This window comes from Pan paniscus, chromosome 5, assembly GCF_029289425.2.
Source record: "Pan paniscus chromosome 5, NHGRI_mPanPan1-v2.0_pri, whole genome shotgun sequence".
Lineage (NCBI taxonomy): Eukaryota > Metazoa > Chordata > Mammalia > Primates > Hominidae > Pan > Pan paniscus.
Window position 1 is genome coordinate 22,471,538 of NC_073254.2, and position 20,364 is coordinate 22,491,901.

Genomic DNA, 20,364 nt, shown 5'->3' on the forward strand with positions numbered 1-20,364 from the left:
TTTTGATCTCACATCTTCAGCCTGATGGTCCTGTGTTCTCTTCATATTAGACTCCTGACTTTCAAAAAAGAGACAATCACCATTTGACTAGGGCTCATCACTTTTCGACTTTTTCAGGATTTCTTTTGGCAAGAGCACACCGTCTCTCTCTCACATGAGCTCACTCTCTCCTCTCTCTCTCATATCCATGCTCCTCTTCCTACAGTGCTGACCTGTGAGGTATCCTTTTTTCTTTTGACTCTCATCAGTCTACAACCTCTGTCTATTTCTCCTTCTCTTAGTCTCTCTGTGACTCCCCTGGATTAAACCTTGTTTCTGCTCAGACTCAGCAAATATTCATTGTGAGCCTACTATGTGCCAGGTGCTGTGCTGGGCTTATCACTCAGTATTCACTGATTCCCCAGCCTCTTTCTGCTCAGAGGTCCTACATAGCCTTGGGGTGAGGGTGTTTAGCTAATCCCCTTGTGTTTGGGGTGGGCCGTAAATGAACTCTGATGGACCATCCTCAGCCCCTCCAGAATGACCTCTGATGAATCAATGGCTGAGAAGGAGAGATGGAGAGTGTATTAGTCCATTTTCAAATTGCTGTGAAGAAATACCCAAGACTGGATAATTTACAAAGAAAAAGAGGTTTAATGGACTCACAGTTCCACATGACTGGGGAGGCCTCACAATCATGATGGAAGGCAAAGGAGGAGCAAAGGTACACCTTATATGGCGGCAATCAAGAGAGAGCACGTGCAGGGGAACTGCCCTTTATGAAACCATCAGATCTCATGAGACTTATTCACTATCACAAGAACAGCACAGGAAAACCCACCCCCACGATTCAACTGTCTCCCACCAGGTACCTCCCACAACACATGGGGATTATGGGAGCTACAGTTCAAGATGAGATTTGGGTGGGGACACAGCCAAACCATATCAAAGAGGAAGAGCAAAAGAGAATGGAAGAGGTATATGCCCCAAAGAACTGAAAACACGTACTCACATACAAGTACATGCATGTTCATAGAAGCACTATTCACAATAGCCAAAAGGTGGAAAGAGTCCAAATGTCCATCGATGGATGAATGGATAAACAAAATGTGGCATGTATCCATACAATGGAATGTCATTCAGCCATAAATAAGGATGGAGTGCTGACACACGCTACAACATGGATGCACCTTGAAAACATGACGCTAAATGAAGCCAGTCACAAAGGATCACATGTTGTGTGATTGTTTTCATGTGAAATATCCAAAATAGGCAGATCCAGAGAGGCAGAACACAGAATGATGGTTGTTACCAAGGCCGCGGGGGAGGAGGAAATGGGGAGCTTTTGCTTCATGGGCTTTGTGTAGAGGCGATGAAAATGTTTTGGAATCATTTAGAGGTAGTGGATGCACAACATTATGCATGTACTAAAACGCCACTGAATTGTCCACTTCAAAATGGTGAATTTTATGTTATGTAAATTTTACCTCAATTGAAAAGAATGAAAGATAAAGGAAGGAATGTGTTAGGGGTCTATTGCTTTGAATTAAGGATGCAATTTAGAAATCTCGCCTGACTTTCCTATGCATGGTGACCTTGTGATGTGGCTTGAGTATAATTGAAGTAATTTGAGTAGATTAATTTCCTTCCTTGGCTTCTTAAAATTTAACGTGCTTGAAGTTTGCATCCTGAATTTAGAATGCAAAGCAGTATGTGGATGAGTATTCTGGGCCAATAGTGCTGCTGCTTAAAACAACAAACCCGGACAGATGTGTTCAGCAGGTTCTCCAGCTTAGCTGTTTGCATCTTGGAGAACTGTTCCTGGGTCCTGGGGAAAGACCACTGGGGCTGGGGTCAGAAGCCTGAGTTCTGTTCTGCCTCGTTATGCCCATGGGGGATACTGCAGAGCTCAGGAAAGAGCACGAAGCAGGACCCAGCCCTGGCTCACACGTGCATTTAACACACATTCTTGGACACCATGTACTAAGCCTTCTATGGGATATATGAAGGTGAACATGACATGGACCCTGCCTTTGAGAGGCTTGCAGCCCAGCAGGTAAGGTAGACACGCAAACAGCTGATCGTTTTGGTATAAGGTAGGGGTTTGATGCTGAAGATCTTCATGGGACCTTATAGAGGTCTAGAGTTGAGGGTACTAAAACTACCTGGGGGTGAGGTTTGGTGGAAGAAGGCAACTAAGGAAGGCTTCCTGGATTCAATCTTAAAGGAAGATTTAAAATATTGCTGAATTACTGCAATAAACCAAATGTTTGTTTCCACACCCCTGCAAATTCATATCTTGAAACCTAACCCCCAAGGTGATGGTATTAGGAGGTGGGGCCTTTGGGAGGTGATTAAGCCCTCATGAATGAGATTAGTGCCCTTATTAAAGAGACCCCAGAGAGCTGCCTCACTGCTTCCACCATGTGAGGGCACAGCGAGAAGACAGCCATCTATGAACCAGGGAAGAGGCCCTCATCAGCACCTTGGTCTTAGACTTCCAGCCCCTAGAACTGTGAGAAATACATTTGTGTTGTTTGTGAGCCACCTAGTCTATATTTTGTTACAGCAGCCCAAATGGACTAAGATAATTACCCATTGCGTATTGCAAGTAGGTGGTTAGAGGAGCAGCAAAACAGGAACTGTTAAAACTGAGTGAAAACATGCTTACGAAGAGTTTGTTTGTTATTTTGCACCAAAGCATTAATAATTAGAAATAAGAACACTGATGTACCTACCCTTGTTTTATGGCTTTAATTATTTAGGATGATGTAGGGGCACCAAGCCTTTTCAAAATTTGGGTTCTGTAACAGTCTCAATCCAGGAAGTAAGAGAAGGAAAGCTCACTTCCAGAGCAAGTATATTGTATGAGGAAGGCGAAGTCACGAGATCCTGGGCAGTGTGGTGGGACAAATAGAGCAATTTAAGACCTTCAAAGGTAGAGTTTAAGGTGGAAAAGGGTGAGGGACGAGGGTGGGAGGTGGCTGTGGGGTACAGGCTGAAGGGCTCTTGGCAGGCCTGTTACAAGTCAGACTTGTGGCCCTGGTACTAGCTGCAGTGTGGAGAGAGTGGATGGACATGGGGCAAAATGCGAGGCAGTGGGGCTGAGGCTCTGCATGAGGGCAGTGGTAGTGAAGGGAGTGGGACCCACTGGGTTTGAGACACTTCTAGAATGATGCTGTCCAGTAGAACTCTCTGAGATGATGGAAGCATCCAACGATGTGCTGTCCAATACAGGAGCCACCAGACACGTGTGACTCTTGAACACTTTCAACGTGACTGATGTGACAGGAACCAGATTTTACATTTTAATTTATTTAAATTTAAATAGCTCCCCGTGGCTGTAGCTTCTATATTGGACAGTATAGTTCTAGAAAGTAAAAGCAACAAGAGTTGATGATTAATTGGGCAATTTAGGGTGGCAGGGTAGACAGAGCTAGAGACAGAGGGGCAGGTTAATTGTAGAGGGGGGAAAGATGAGTACCACTGTGTGCATGTTGGCTCCAAGTGCGAGAGACATCTGGGGGAAGAAGTATGCCCAGCAGTAAGAAACACAAGCCTCTTTGGAGAACGCTGGGCTGGAGATAGAAATTTGAGAGCTTTCACTGTTAACTATGATAGGTGAGATCATAAAACTGAGTAACACAGGGAAGCCACTTCACTGCTTTTGGCCTCAGATTCCTGTTGATTTGATGGTGGTCATAATATTTGCTCTGCCTACCTTCTGGGACTGTTCTGAGAAATTCAGATGGGATTACGTGCATGAAAATGCTTTGTAAACTCTTCAGACATTAGGCAGAGTTTATAACGTCTTTAGGAGTGAGAGGAATGTGTCCCACATGTTATTTTCCAAACATGAAAGATAAAGACTTCAAATTCTGGAAGTATTGCAGAGTAGATCATCTGCAGGGCCTCCTGCTAAAAAACAACAAGATCCAGGATAAACAAAAGCAAACTTGCCTAAAGTATGAGTGTCACGGGCTCAGGGACAGCTTTCAGGACTCCCCTGTGGGAGTTTCCATGAGCAAACAAACATAAAAGTTGGGTTTCTGTGAATGCAAAGACCAACACTAGCGCTGATCCTGAGACCAGCTTGGGGTCTGGGACAGGGTAGTGGGGAGCTGTCCCTGAGGTTCCCACATTAAGCCGGGACTGTCAAAGGGAGATAAAGTGGTTCTGGCTGGTGGTGTTCCTCACAAGAACAAATGCTTATCTTATTTTTTTTTTTTTTTTAAGGAAAAAAAAGTAACCCAATTTAAATATTCAGGATGAATTTCAATTAAAAACTACCAAAAAATCAAAAATCTTCAAACACACAAGGAAATACACCACCAAAATGTGTATCATCAGAGTGACAGGAGAGTAATTTCAGTCCCCCAAGAATTTCACATATTGGAGAACAGGCACCAAGTTAGAAAATGCAAGACAATAATATAGAAATACAGAAAGAATGATAGTATAATAAATAATAGTAAATATATGACAATTTACCATTGAAAATGATAGCACAAACCAAACAAAAAGGGAGCAATTTGAATTTTTTTTTTTTTTAATTATTGAGGTGGAAAAACTAGAGTATGGTGACATGTACCTGGTGACATGTAGTCCTAGCTACTTGGGAGGCTGAGGTAGGATCACTTGAGCCCAGGAGTTCAAGACCAGCCTGGGCAAAATAGCGAGGTGCCAACCCAAAAAAAATAACAAATAAACAAAACTCACTAATAGATGATTTAAACTACACATTAAACAGTGAAGGAGAGAACTGGTAAATGTGTAAATAGAAGATATTACCTAAATCTAGTCCAGAGATCGGGAGATAAATGGTGTAAAATCAGTAGCTAAGAGTTGTGGACATTAGAAAGTCTAATATATATCTAATTGTCATTTTTGAAGGAAACTCTAAAACAAATGGCAGAGAGGCCGTAATTGATGAATGACTGGCTGAGAATTTTCCAGGACTGATGGAAGCTAGGAACCCACAGATAGATGAACTACGACGGCATCCGAGCCGGGCAGAATGAATAAAAAGAAACACACAAGTAGGCACAAAACACTGTAGCAAATGCAGCGTACCAGAAGACAATGGCATTGTCAATGGGACCACAGAACCCAGATCACCTGGGAAGGAATGCTGAGTCTGAAGGAATGAATACAGGCTGAGAGTTGTTCTTAGTCATGTGGAGGATATTGTGCCTGTTGTTCCTCTGCAGTGGAAATCAGGTGTGGGAAGATCTTTCGTTCTCCCTTTAAGCTGGCCTATCTGTGTTTTGACTGGAGATGTAGCAGTTTTTCTCAAGTGTGAAAAAAGGAATGTTATGTAGATTGATTTTTACTAAATGTGGTCTGATTGCTTCTTTAAGGCAGCCCTTGTAAGGGGGTAAAAATGCGGTTATTTGACATTAATGGAACTCTATCAAGGCTGTGATCATTCATTTGAAATCTTTCTTCCCGACGCATGTTTATTGACTGAAGTGCCTGAATGTGCTCTCATAGAAGCCAAGGTCCACTACTAATTTCCATAATGAGACATGTATAGTGGTAGCTAGTGAGCATCTCCCCAATTTTTTTTTTCTTTTTTCGAGATGGAGTCTTGCTCTGTCACCCAGGCTGGAGTGCAGTGGCGTGATCTCGGCTCCCTGCAACCTCTGCCTCCCGGATTCAAGCTATTCTCCTGCCTCAGCCTCGCAAGTAGCCGGGACTACAGGCATGTGCCACCAAGCCCTTCTGACTAACTTTTGTATTTTTAATAGAGGCAAGGTTTCCCCGTGTTGGCCAGGCCGGTCTCAAACTCCTGACCTCAGGTGATCTGCCCACCTCGGCCTCCCAAAGTGCTGGAATTACCCGTGTGAGCCACTGCGCCCGGCCTATCTCCCCAATTTAAAGTGAAATTAATACCTATATTTGGGTATGAAAATGGTTTTAACATGATTTTAAAAAAAAATGACTATTAACCCTTTCTACTAATAATATGTAGGTGCCTAGTGTCCTAAAGCTCTTTACGATACATGTACTGGATATCTTCTTAAAAAGTCATTTGGAATAAAAGGGTAGCCCCAGAGAGTTTTATTGTGGCAACGGAGGATTTCTGGATCTGGATTTGGGTGGTGGTAACATGGATCTATACATGTGATAAGGGGTCATAGAATAATACACATATGTACTCAAACAGTGCTTGTGAAAACTGGTGAAATCAGAGTGGGTGTGGTCTAGTGAATGTATTGAGCCAATGTCAGTTTCCTGGTTTTGATCTTGTACTTCAGTTATGTAAAATGTTACTATGGGGGGAAGCTGGGTGAAGGGTGCATGGGGCTTCTCTACTGTTTTTTCAACTACTTGTGGGACTTTAATTATTTACAATAAAAAATAAAGTTTAAAAATGTCATTTGGAGCATGGCAACCAGAAAAAATAGATTCTTCTTGATATTTGTGATTCTTATAGAATATGAATACAAATACTTAGAAATAGTTGATGAACCCTGGAGGGTAAAGTCTTTTGTTTCACCTCGGTCAAAAGTGAATTGGAAAGTTTAGCTCAGTGTTTGTATTACAATTCAAGGTTATATGCTTGCAACATGAAAGTCAAAAGGCCGCTGTCGTTACAACCCTTGGAAGTCCAGCCAGAAATGTCCTTGTTGCCTAAAATTAAATAAGCTTGTGCCGTAGAATGAAAAATTGCTTACATTAGTCAATGGAATGACCATGTTTCAAAAAAAATTTCAAGTTTGGTGTGTAACTGTAAATGGAAACGTGAAATATTTGGAAAATGTAGGATTTATTGGGAATTACTGTAATTGCCTTAACTAATCTAGACTAAATTAACCAGAGAGTAAGTCCAGTTAGTGAGAGAATAATGAATATGTGATTACTTTTAAAGTAAATATGTTAAATCGATTGCTCTGTTCTTTTTCCTCTCTGTTGTTCCCCTTTTTATTTTGTCTTTTGTGTTTGTAGTTTGAGATAGGCAGTGTCTTTGTTTTTCTCTGGACAATTTTAATTGAAATAATTCAGACTTAGATACCATTCAGAAAAGATATATATTAAAATATCTTTATTAGCATCAAACAAAGCAGTAGTGAGAAAAAAAGAAAAATCTTTAGTAAGATCAAGGAAAAGTGAACGTACAAATTCGGATGAAAAAGGAGAAACAACCATAGATAGAGCAGAGATGAAATAATGAGAGGATTCTATGAAAAATTTTATGGTAATAGTTCGCTGCAACCTGGATGGGGTTGGAGACCATTATTCTAAGTGAAGTGACTCAGGAATGGAAAACCAAATATTTTATGTTCTCACTTATAAGTGGGAGCTAAGCTATGAGGATGCAAAGTCAAAGAATGACACAATGGACTTTGAGGACTCGGGGGAAGACTGAGGGGGGCTTAGGCATAAAAGACCACATATTAGGTTCAGTGTACACTGCTTGGGCGATGGGTGCACCAAAATCTCCGAACCCACCACTAAAAAACTTACCCATATAACCAAACACGACTTGTTCCCCCAAAAGTATTGAAATAAAATAAAATAAAATTTAAAACAAATTATGGCAATAAACTTGAAAAATTAAAAATGGACAGACCTCTAGAAAACAGACTTAAAAAGAAATAGATTCAATATTTCTATGTTTAAAGGAAAATGAGTAATTTAAAATATCCCCCAAAAGAAAACACCAGAATCAAATGATTCTACAGATAAGTCTGCCAGATTTTCAGGAAGTATATTACTTCTTGAAAAGAAGGAGCAGAAAGGCTCCCCAGCTTATTCCAAGAGAAAGTGCAGTAGTTCCCCCTTATCCACGGTTTCCGTATCCACAGTTTCGGTTTCCACAGTTTGCTCTTGAGGTCTGAAAACAGTTGAGTATAGTATAGTAAGATATTTTGAAAAAGAGAGAGAGACCATCTTCATATAACTTTTATTATAGTATATTGTTGTATTTGTTTTATTATCATTAATCTTACTATGCCTAATTTATAAATTTAAATTTATTTTCCTAGGTATGCATGTATAGGAAGAAACATAGTGTATATAGGGTTGGCACTATTCACGGTTTCAGGCATCCACTGGGGCCCTTGGAAGGTACCCCCTCGGATAAGAGGGGAAAATTGTATAACTTGAAACCACACAATGCCATAGGAAATGAGAACATCGCCAGTCTCACTTACGAACTCACACATAAAAATTCCAAATAGTAAATATATGAAAGCAACCCTCTAAACTTTCTCGTTAGGTCCAATGCTTTGCAATGTGTCTCTTCTTTTCCTATTATTTAATCTTAATAGTACCGAACTGGACTCCAACATCAGACTGAAAGTCAGAGTCCTTGCCGCTCTCCTGATTTTAAAGGCAGTGATGTGAATGTATCACCATTAAGAATGTCCTTAGCTGGCTGGGCGCGGTGGCTCACGCCTGTAATCCCAGCACTTTGGGAGGCCGAGGCGGGTGGATCACGAGGTCAGGAGATCGAGACCATCCTGGCTAATACGGTGAAACCTCGTCTCTACTAAAAATACAAAAAAATTAGCCGGGCGTCGGGGCGGGCGCCTGTAGTCCCAGCTACTCGGGAGGCTGAGGCAGGAGAATGGCGTCAACCCGGGAGGTGGAGTTTGCAGTGAGCCGAGATCGCGCCACTGCACTCCAGCCTGGGTGACAGAGCGAGACTCTGTCTCAAAAAAAAAAAAAGACTGTCCTTAGCTGTAGGGATCTTTTTAATATACACTCATTATCAGGTTAATGGAGTTCTTTCTATGCCTGGTTTGCTAGTTTAAAAGAGACTTAAGAGGTAGAATAATCAAGTGTCATGAGTGAACACTGGCTCCTGATTTCAACAAACAAAATTTAGACAGTTTTTTAGATATTTGAGGAAATCTGATCACTTTAACAATTTTATTATTATTTTACAGAGACAGGGTCTCACTCTGTTGCCCAGGCTGGAGCGCAGTGGTGTAATCATAGCTCACTGCAGCCTCGCACTCCTGGGCTCAAGCAGTCCTCCTGCCTTGGCCTCCCAAGGGGCTGGGACTACAGGCAATGCCACTGCACCTGGCTGCTTTAACAGTTTTTAAGTGTACGGTTCAGTGGCATTAAGGACATTCACATTGATTGTGCCACTATCACCACTTCCTCTCCAGAACTTTTTCTTCTTCCCAAGCTGACTATTTGGGTACTTACTAAACCTGAACTTCCCATTCCCCTCTCCCATAGCCCCTGGTATACCATTCTCCTTTCTATCTCTATGGATTTGACTAGGCTTGGTACCTCATATAAGTGGAATTATACAGTATTTGTCCTTTTGTGGGTGGCACATTTCACTTCACACAATGTCCTCGGGGTTCATGTGGTACCATGTGTCAGAATTTCCTTCCGTTTTAAGGTTGAAGAGTATTCCATCATAGGTCTGTACCACATTGTGTTTACCCATTCATCCGTCAGGGGACATGTGGGTTGCTTCCAGCTTTTGGCTATTGTGAATAATGCTGCCATGAACATGAGTGTACAAATATCTGTTCAAGGCCCTGCTTTTAATGCTTTTGCATATATATCCAGAAAGATAATTGCGGATCAATGCTAATTTTATGTTTGTTTGAGGAATTGCCACACTATTTGCTACAGTGCTGCACCATTTTGCATTCCCATCAGCAAAGCACAAGGGTTCTAGTTTCTCTAAATCTTTATCAACACTTGTCAGAAAATGCCCATATTTTTAATAGATCTCTATGAAGTAGGGCTGAAGAAGGAGAGGAGTTACTGGTCACCATTGCCTGCACAGCGGCCATGCCCACCTATGATACATGAGCCATTCACCCGCTGACAGGCAGACGACCCTCCACACAGGCTGCCTTGCTCTTAACCATAACCAGGCCTACGTTTTCCATGTGAGCCTGCCTGTACAACTTCATCATGTCTCTAAAAAGGAAAGGGAAAGGAGGAGAACACAACAGTGTATGATTTAGTGATACACACATGCAGTAGAATTGTTAGGTTTTAAAGGGCAGGGGAGTGATAAGCATTCCTGATGTGAGGTACCTTTGGAGAGAAGCAGTTGAAGAGGATCAGGAAAGAATACAACAGTCTCAGTCACTTTCTGGTTTTCAAGTTGGGTGATGGTTTCCTTGGTGCTTTACTATTATGCTTCATTACCTCCGTAAATTGCATACATCCTTTTGTATGAATAATTACATAATTTACATTTTAAATCTTAAACCAGTGACTTTTATTCCTTAAGGCTTTTGTTCCTATGTGTTGGCCAAAGGTCTAGGACAGGTGAGAAATTTCCACTGGGATAGTCTGAGGCAGAAAGGAGAGAAGGAAGTGAGTTTTATAAAGCTTCATTTGTTCAGTATGTCTTCTCTATTTTATTTAGTATTAAAAAGACTTTTAGAAATGCAGCGGTAGAGTTAGAGCATGCAGTTTGTTGTTTTGTTTTTATTGTCCTTAACAACGGCAAACAGAAGAAGCAGATAGCCTTGTGTAAGGTCATTATCATTTCAAAAACTGTCTTGACTGGTCCTTGAAATTTAAAAATTCTAGGAATTATTGCCTCAGAGAACACAGCGCCGCATTCAGGAGCCAGCCACCAAGGCTGATGCTCAGTGAGATTTCGCTTACTGGCCTTTCACAGAATGCCTCACTCGAATTGAAAAAGCTAATTTAGAGGGAGTAGCCGTCAGTCCTATCTGTAGACTCGTGAATAAATTTGAATTACTCAGCAAAGACATACTCCAAGCTCCGAGGACCTGGATTCTCAAATAACAGCCAATGATTATCACAGCTAACATTGATTGGGCATTGACTCCGTGGCTTTGGCTATTTTGTATAGATTGTGTCACCTAATCTTTAGAAATGTTATTATTTCAATTTAACTGATACTGAAACTTTAATATTACTTAACTCAGCATCATATAGGTAAGAAAAAAGCTAGAATTCAACACCAGCGTCTCAGTTTGACATGTCACCAACACTCTTAACTACGACCTAATTGTGACTGCATCTGGCCCCATCATCAGTAAGCCAAATGCTAATGGGTATAAAGTAGGTTCTGAGGGCTGAATTTGGAACTCAGCCCTCTCCCTTTCTCTCCCATTCATATTTCTTGAACTGTCTGGCATTTGAGGAGTCTTGACTCATATAGCTTGAATTGCTGCGCTCATTGGAAACATTACTGTTTTACCATTGTGGCGTTCAGGTGCACATACAGGCAGTAACCTAATTGTATTTATTTCTTATATCCCTATGAGACATTAGCAAACAAGCTGTGTACATTCAATCGCAGGCAAAAGAGTGGGGGGAACAGAGGAGTTCTGAGCAAACTTCAGTGATCAGTGGCTGAGGTATGATGAGGAGAGTGAGGAAGGTGGTACAGCTTTGAGGTAAAAGGCACAGGAGCAGCTTAGAAGACCAGACGGTAATGGGATGGGCGTGAGAGTTTAAAAGGTTGTGGGTGGCAATCAGAGACTCGTGGATGACACTAAGGAAGCCGTGCATCTTTTCTAAGAAGGATAAAGGAAAAGAAAGTTCAGAGTACTTCATGATATTGTTGTTTTGGTAGAGGAAAAATTGGAAAATCCACATATGAGGCAATGGGTTCTATTTTACATTGTAATAAAATGAATGCTTTGAACTGTGCTTCTGTTTTCTCATTTTTAGATTTTTTATCTCCTCACATCTTCAAATCTGTGAGCATTTGCCAAGATTCTTCCTTAGTCGTACATATTGGCTCCCAGCATTGCACAACACTTATCCTTAAAAGTTACATGCAATTTATCCCCTTCCTGGCATGGTCAGACTTCCCTTCTCTCTCCTCCCTCCTCTTTTCCTCCCATCCCCCTTTCCCTTGTTGTGTTAGTTGCCTATTACCGTGTGACAAATCCCCCAAAACATAGTGGTTTAAAACAACAACGAGTTACCATCTCTCACAGTCTTGTGGAATGACCAGGTTCAACTAGGTGGTTCTTCAAGGCCTCTTGTGCAGCTGCAACCAAGTGGTGGCTGGGGCTGAGTCATGCAAAGGACATCCAAGATGGCATCTTCATAACACTTCTGGTGCCTCAGCTGAGGTGCTTGGGGACAGGCTGGACAGTTTGTGTGTTCTGTCTCTCTCTTCTCCCACCCACCCCCATCTCTGTTCTCCTCTCCCACCCCTCTGTGTAGCTTCTCTACATGGCTAGCTTGGGCTTCCTCACAACATGCAAGTTTCAGGGTAGTCACACTTCTTAGATGACAGCTGTCTTTCCTCAGACAAGCATTCCAAGAAGTCTAAGTGGAAGGAAGTTCAAAGCTTATGACCCAGCCTTGGAAGTCACTCAGCACCACTGTTGAAGACTTTCGTTCTGTTGGTCCAAAACAGGTCATAGAGCCAGCCACAGAGCCAGCTCAGAGCCACCCGAAGGGAGCAGACCACCCACGGGCATAGATGCTGGGAGATGTGGTTTATTGGGAATGGCATACCTCTCAGAAGACCAGCTACCACATTTCTCCTTTGTTAAAAATGTCTGTCTGTTTCTCTGCTCCTTATAACTGAAATATCTTAAAGTTACTGTCTTATTTCTTATATTTTTTCTAAGGAAGTTTATTGAAAGACTTCTTTGAAGAATTCTTACACATGCTCTCCAGCGAATCTTAAAATATTATTTTCATTTAGTAATATTACAATTAGGCCTCCAAAAAGCTCTATAGAGAAAAGCTGTGTGACTGTTTTTTAGAAAGTCTCTTTGGAAAATCAGATTTGATTCACTTTTTAACCAACGATGATAACATATCAAACTTAAAAGGCAGATCGGTTTTAGGGAAAAGTGATACACCGTCCTGTGTGGGTGTCCTTGGGTGAACTTCCCAACAATATTGCTTTTCATGCGTAGCCACTAATTAGAAAACCTGCTCTCTTGTTGCGGCTAAACTGTGGTTTACTTTTCTGGTTGGACTTCTTTTTGCTTATATTCAAGCTTTTACAGAAGCCAAAGCTTATTCTTTTTTAACCCTCAAAATAAAAAAAAAAAAAGAACTCGAATCTAAAAAATGTGTTGTGTAATTACATGGCAGTTTCAGAAATTCTTTTTAAAAAATCTTGTACCTATAGATGGCTTAACTTAGCTTCTGCAAATGCCATTGAGGACTTAGATTCTTCTGGGGAGTTAGCTCTTTTTTTTCTTTTCTTTTCTTTTCTTTTTTTTTTTAAGAAGCTAAATCTCCAAAGCTTTTCTCTGGTAATTATGAAAAACAACATGTGTAAGAGAAAGTGGGAAGTTGGAGGTGGCTAATAATTTGATATTTTTTCTACCCACAAACCTTGGGAAAACTCTGCTATAAGGATTAATTTGCTCATGAGATTTCACTTTGGTTGCCATTAAGGAAAAACGAACAGGAACAGCAAGGCAGAAGTGTTTCTTGACTCTAGGGAAAAGAGTCAAGGGTTTATGGTGGGAAACAGAACACTCCTTTTTTCCTTTTACAGCAATTATAAGTGAGGCATCTGAAGTTTGATATCACTTTTCTCACACAGGACTTTGTATAGACACCTAAAATCTGACTGAAAAATCATCAGTAATTGCAATTTCTCATTTGTCTTCATGCGGGAAAAAGATTTTATTTTAAAAACGTATTTTTTCTAGCTTCATTGTGGTGTATTTGACAAATATTGTATGTATTTAAGGGGTACAACGTGATTTGATATACTAATACATATACATTATGACATGATTACCACTATCAAGCTAATTAATGTGTTTATCACCTCACAGAGACACGGCTTTATTTTTTTTGTGGTGAGATTGTCCCAGTTCCTGGTAACCTCCATTCTATTTTCTGCTTCTGTGAGTTCCACTTTTTTAGATTCTGCATATGAGTGAGGTCGTGCAGTGATTGTCTTTCTATGCTTTGCTTATTTCACTTCACATAACATCCTCCAGGTTCATCAATGTTGCAAGTGGCAGAAGCTCTCCCTTTTTTAAGACCAAATACAAATGCATTTATGCACATACCACGTTTTCTTCATTCATCTTTCAGTGCACAATAGGTTGATTCCATATTAAAAAACCTTTTAGATTCTATCCTTTCCCCCCAGTTTTTTTTTTTTTTTCAATGTAAACCATGAGAAAATAGCAGTGGCTCTGCTCTGTTGGTGATTTCCTTCCACATCTTTGTGGCATCTACATGCAGATTAAATGGGGGTTCCAGCAACTTCCCAGTGTGGAGAGTCCCCCACCGCTCAGAGTCGTGGAGCCTTCAGGTTCTACCAGTAGGAGGAAGGCATAAATATTTCCACTGAACAGGCAAAATGTGAAGACCCTTTACACTTCAGGCCCAGGCAAAATGCTTTGCCCACCCCCCTTCCCCACCCGCAGCCATCCCCACCAATGTTCAGCTCAGGGCTGCCCTTGGTTATGTCAACTGCTGATGGTGACACGTGAACCAGCCTGAGGAGGGAAGAGTAGCCGGGAGGAGAGGGGGCCAGGAGGACATAACGGGGCCAGGATGGGCAGACGGGTTCTTCTTCATTGCTTCATTAATTCTCACACCTTTTTCTGTGAAGTCATACTCTTCCCATTTTTGCAGATGAGAAAACTTTAACACAAGAGTTTTCATAACTTGCTCTCATGCAAATTCATTCAAATAAGTATATAAGCAGAAGTATTTAAACTAAATAAAATCTAAGAATTTTGCTTCATCTTGGGTAACATGAAGGATTTTCATCTCCTCCTCATGGGCCAGCCAGTGGTCTGTTCACTACCCGATCCCTGTAGTAAGCCATGGGTAACTGGTAATCCACCTATGAAGTCAAACGGGGAAACTGGTGAGGTAAGCCCATAACAATAGTTGTCACTCTCTCTTGTTTAATCTTATAGTGGAGTACGACAAGGAGTTCTCCCCTCGTCAGCGACACCACAAAGAGTTCAAGTTCAACTTATCCCAGATTCCTGAGGGTGAGGCGGTGACGGCTGCAGAATTCCGCATCTACAAGGACTGTGTTATGGGGAGTTTTAAAAACCAAACTTTTCTTATCAGCATTTATCAAGTCTTACAGGAGCATCAGCACAGGTATGAAGGCTCGAGAAAGCCCCAAAGGTGGGGCTGGCCCCTGTTTCCCACCTTTTGTCATGACAATAACCCCAGCTATGTCTGTGCAGGGTGACCTGGAGTTCAGGGGCAGCATGTGAGTACGATGAGGTGGGTGTTGTAAATGGGAGTGTTTAGCTGGTGAGATCTTTTGCTATTTGATTTTCCAAATAGCTATCTTTTCCTAAGAAAGCTAGTGAATGTATTTATTATAAGCATCTTTTGTGATCAGATAACTCCATAATTTATTAGGGTTAAAATGTTCCCACTATTGATTAGTCCTCATTTTGAATGATAGGTGAGGGTGGCTAAAATAAATTCATACATTAAAATTATATGATGCTTGTAAGTGATAATAATTCCAGTGAATACAAGGCAGTGTATTTGTGCACATAAGATACACATACACACATGTATCTTTGAGTAAGCTTTTGTGTGATGTATTTTTTTTTTTTTTTATCACTTGGATACAAGGGAGCAGTAGACTTTTTCCATGTCTGTATTACTCTCGTTTCCTAAAACAAGGCCAGACCATTTTACAAAAGAACTTCAGTGAAGCATGTGCATGGAGCTGCCTAGCAATACAGAAAAACTTCCATGGAACAATTGCTGGAGGACTGGAAGGGCTGAGGGATGAAGTTTTAGAGTCGTTAGTATAGAAGAAGCCAATACACAGAAGCCAATGACCTCGAATTTTGCTTAGTATTTAGGGGTCAGTTTAGTAAGTCAGTGAGAATCAAGGCCTTTATGCATAGTAGATTAGTATTACCGTGTAGTTCTTAGTGTGTACAAGGTGGAAATTAAGCAGGTGATATGACGGTCTGGCAATTATATGGCAGCTACAAGGATAAAAATGAAGGGAAGTGAACATATGGGGGAGGGAACTCCATGCTTCCAGACTCCGTAAGGGATTTGTCAGCTTTGGTTTTATAAACCAAGTCCAGGTTCCCACTTTTGGTCTTGTGAGTCTATTGATTTCCCAAGAATTTCCAAAGGCTTAAGAATGACTTTGGTTTTTCCTGAATGTATTGATCTGTGTGTGGGTCTGTCACAAATACACACACTGAACTCATAAGCAACATTAATTTGTCCGTGAAAGGTTCATTTTTGTTTTGAAAGCACCATCAGCATCCAGCCCTTGTGCATATTTAGGTCTGTAATGGGGAAACACAGAAGGAGGAAGGACAGATGCCATGCTTTGGGACATTTCATGGTATGAACATACATGCTGATAGTTGTAGGTAATTCATAGCTAGGAGAGCTAAATAATGAGTAAAATATATCCATTGTGGTATCTTTATAATGGGCCACAATTTTGGAACAAAAGGGAAGTTTTCTGATATCTGATTCTCACTCCTAAATAAAAATATATTCAGTGGCTATACTACCGAGGGCCTCTTTTGAAAAGTACATTTTTTGTTGCTAGATTTTTGTCTGTTGATACTTCAGAGATAATTGGTATTCACTGACTCTTTGGAACTGTTTTAGCCATTGATTTTCAGTCTGCCTAATTATTTATTTCATTATGTTTCTCTGGTTAGAATAACCTACTGGTATCTTTTTGGCTCAGAAATATATTGGGAATATATGTTTTTCTCCGTCCTGCAGGAAAACCTTTACAGTGAAAACCCTAGGCTGGGAGTTAAGTGACTGGCATTTTAAAAAATTGTTATTTGTTTTAAAAAAGAGAGAGAGAAAGTTAGCAGAACATTTGTAAGGTTTATACTGAACTCCAGCCAAAAAAGAACAGCTGCCCTGTGCTTAGGATGGTGGTGTCATACTTCCTCGAGGCCAGCAGTGAGTTTGGAAAATAAAATCCTGAATGGTCCCAACCTTTGATGACTCTCTATCAAAGCAGAGAGTTGTAGTTTCTTTGCCTTCTAGGATGGGAGCATTTGGCACCTGCGTGTGTTTCGTTGTTGTGCATAGGAAAGGGGAAATTCTGGGAGAACTGGGAGAGTTTCATGCTTTTGAAGGGCTCCAGTTTGGCCAGGAAGAGATTTTCTTTTCTTATCTGTGGGCCAGGAGCCCAGGCCTCCTGCCGCCTCCTAGCGTTCTTCCAGAGGCCTCCAGATTCAGCTGCAGGACTCCTTTCGGGGGAAGGTTTGATCTCCCCATCTGTACCATCTTGGGGTGTCTTGGCTGAAAACAATTCTCCAGGCTTGTGAAGAAATGTATTTGTCTAATCTGTGTTTAAGTGAAATTTGTGGTAGTTGATGGATTAACTCCATTTAACAAGGGTTTGTGTTGCAAAATAGTTGGCCTCCTTGAAAAATTAAAAACAGAGTCAGGGTTTTAAATGCTGAGTCACACACTCAGCTGGGGTGGCAGAAGTTGTGTGTCAGCCTTCTGATATTAAAGACAGTTAGGAAGCCTGACCCAGGGAGGGTCAGGGAAGATTCTTGCAAGATGGGCTTTTGCTGTGAACTCTGCACAAACATGTTCCTTTGACTGAAAAGAAATGACGGGACCAGGTAAGTTTAAAAAGAAAAAAGGTGGCTACTTGAATAGACGGTACTTTTAGTAAGAACAAGCAAACACTTGATACTTTACTCAAAAGTTGAGAATAAGGCCTTAGATGGAGTCTTAAGTCATGGAAGATTTGATTGAAGCAACTCATAGATTAGAATGGAATCAGCAACCTAATAGGGAAACAGTTTTTGCAAAAATTACATTGGCAAGGGAAATCTGACTTAACTGACTCCATCTTGCTTCTACTTGGCTAAATTGCTCTTGCTCATTCTTGTGCAGAGGCCATAGTGGTCCTTTCCTTGAATGGATCCCCTTCATGTTTAAAAATGGAAACTATATTTGTAAAGAGGTCACAAGGTTAGAATTATGGAAGGGGGTCAAGCTTTGCTAAAGAATAGGCATAAACAGTGACTTGCCATTGATCAGCTTACTTGTCTATAAGTTGCTGACTGCCCCAGAATCATGTAACTGGGGTTCACAAAGTGTATGACTTCCCCAACTACACCTACAGATAACATCACTATTGTGAAAGCTAAAGAACTTGTCTTTGAGATATTTTTCAGAGTTAGCATTTCAGCAGACCACGACATACCACCTGGTCCTGAGATTCCTTCCTAGGAACTGACTCAGCTATGTGAAGACAGATTTAGACACCCCTGTGATTTCATCCTCGGTCAATCAGTGATTTCAGTTCCCCAGCTCCCTGCCTGTCAAAGTACCCTAAAAACCCTAGCCTCCAAATTCTCGGGGAGCCATATTTGAGAAATACCTCCTGTCGTACTAGTTGGCTGGTCCTATGATTATTAACCTCTTTCTTTGCTGTAATACCTGCTGTTTTCAGTGAATTGGCTTTTCTGGGCAGTGGGCAAGAAGAACCCATCAGGCTGCAACAATAGTCTGCATCATTAAGCTTGAGTAACACATGATGCCTTTGTGCTTTATTTATTTTTAGAAGTTTACTTCATGGTATTGCATGGTGTTTAAAAGATGACTTTGGTGTTAAAATTTGGTGTTATAAATCATTGTGTCCTTGTGATGATGCAGGTAAAAAAAATTGCATTCATATAGTAGTTACAGTTTGGAAAAGGCCTTCTCTTATATTTTCTCATTAGGGTTTTACCATGACCTTATCAGATAGACAGGGCAGGCATGTTATCTTTGAGAGAACAAAGTATGGCACATACGAATTTTGCCAAGACCAAATAATTCCTAAACTATTGTCTGCTATGCTTCCTAAAAGTCACTTCAATTATGTGGGTACAGTCTCAAGATAAAGATGAAGTACCGGAAAGAGGTAAGCAACCTCCTTATGCCACATCCTCACACCTCCATGTCCTTAGATTTGAAGCAGACACCCCAAGAATGCTTCTGTTTGAATGGCAAATGTTTTCATAGGTAGTGAAGATCTGTGTCTGTTAGAATTCAGACTCTGGTACTTTGATGTCTAAGGCCTTCCTACAGAAAACCTTTGCAAAACTTTGTTGATCTCTTGACCAACCACTGATCTATTAACAGTTTTTCTAGAGGAGGGGAATAGAAGGGAAGAAAGATTGGAATAAATTTACACAAAAGTATTATATATTTGTCAGTTTACTTCTTTACTATTTTTTCTGTATTGCATACATACTAAGCTGACTTCACACCGGGAGTATAGACTGCTCTGAATGACTTCTGACCTTTCATAGTCACGCATGGTAGCATCATGAGTACATGCTTTTCACAACATGCACTCATGATCTTTGTTCTGTAGCACCCTTATATGAATAGTGACATTTTGAGGTCTTTAGAGAATATCATTTTCTTCTACGTTTTTTACTTGGTTAAAGGCATACTTTTACTGTTGTAATTGAATTTTGTATACCTAGAAGTCAAAGAGCATCTCTTGAAAGCCAACCAGAAATTTTAACAGACACGTTCAATATCTGAACCGTGGTCCTGTTTGGTCCATGAAGATCGGCCACACTTGTCTCTGCTAGTTTTGAAATTCCGTGTTCTGCTCTCTGTGTTTTGGCATTTGCATTGCTCGGCAGTGATGGTCTATATTCTGTGTGTGTATGATAACTTTTCTTCTCCATGTTCTATCATGGTACAATCTTTTGGGAGACATTTGAAGAATTACCAGATTTAAAATTTATGTTCCATTTAAGCAATATCCCAGGTTACTCCTCTGTTTAGAAATAGGCAAGGATGTTTTTTGTCATTTGATTTTAGAGTTTGGTTTATATATTCATCGTAACTTCAGAGTCCTTAGGCTTTGAAGAAATGCATCTTAAAATCAAGGAGGGAAATGCTGCTCTGTAGTTGGTTTCCATGTTTTTGTTTTTTGTTTGTTGGTTGGTTTTCGAGGCAGAGTCTCGCTCTGTTGCCCATGCTGGAGTGCAGTGGTGCGATCTCGGCTCACTGCAAGCTCCACCTCCCGGGTTCAAGCCATTCTCTTGCCTCAGCCTCCCGAGTAGCTGGGACTACAGGCGCCCGCCACCATGCCTGGCTAATTTTGGTTTTCATGTTTTTAATACATTTTTATTGAAGTTAAAGCTACATATAAAATTTACCATCTTTACTATTTTTAAGTGTGTAGTTCAGTGGTAATAAACATATATTCTTTTCTTCCCCCTTCATCCCTCCCTCCTTACTAAAACAGGAAGATTTCCTCAGGCAAGCACAGGAGGCTGCTGTTGGAGTCTCCAGGAACAATCCCAGACTGAATTATTGCTTTAATTTTTGACAGAATTCACAAAATCTTACCTATTTTACAGACAGAATATAATTGTCCCAGGAGAGAAAAGGGTAAAAACACATTTTCCAGAATTTTTAGTTTGATACTGCACTCTGAACCATTCACAGAGATCGGGAACACAGGAATAAGCA

The 20,364-nt window shown here is 40.8% G+C and overlaps 1 protein-coding gene across 1 annotated transcript in view; it reads left to right on the top strand.

Annotated features, from left to right (window-relative positions):
* The window catches only part of BMP6 (bone morphogenetic protein 6), a 156,739-nt gene that overhangs the window by 105,725 nt on the left and 30,650 nt on the right, over positions 1-20,364 (top strand). The window contains exon 2 of the mRNA XM_008952874.5: positions 14,814-15,006. Coding sequence (XP_008951122.4) covers positions 14,814-15,006 — 193 coding nt within the window. The remainder of the gene's footprint in view (positions 1-14,813; positions 15,007-20,364) is intronic.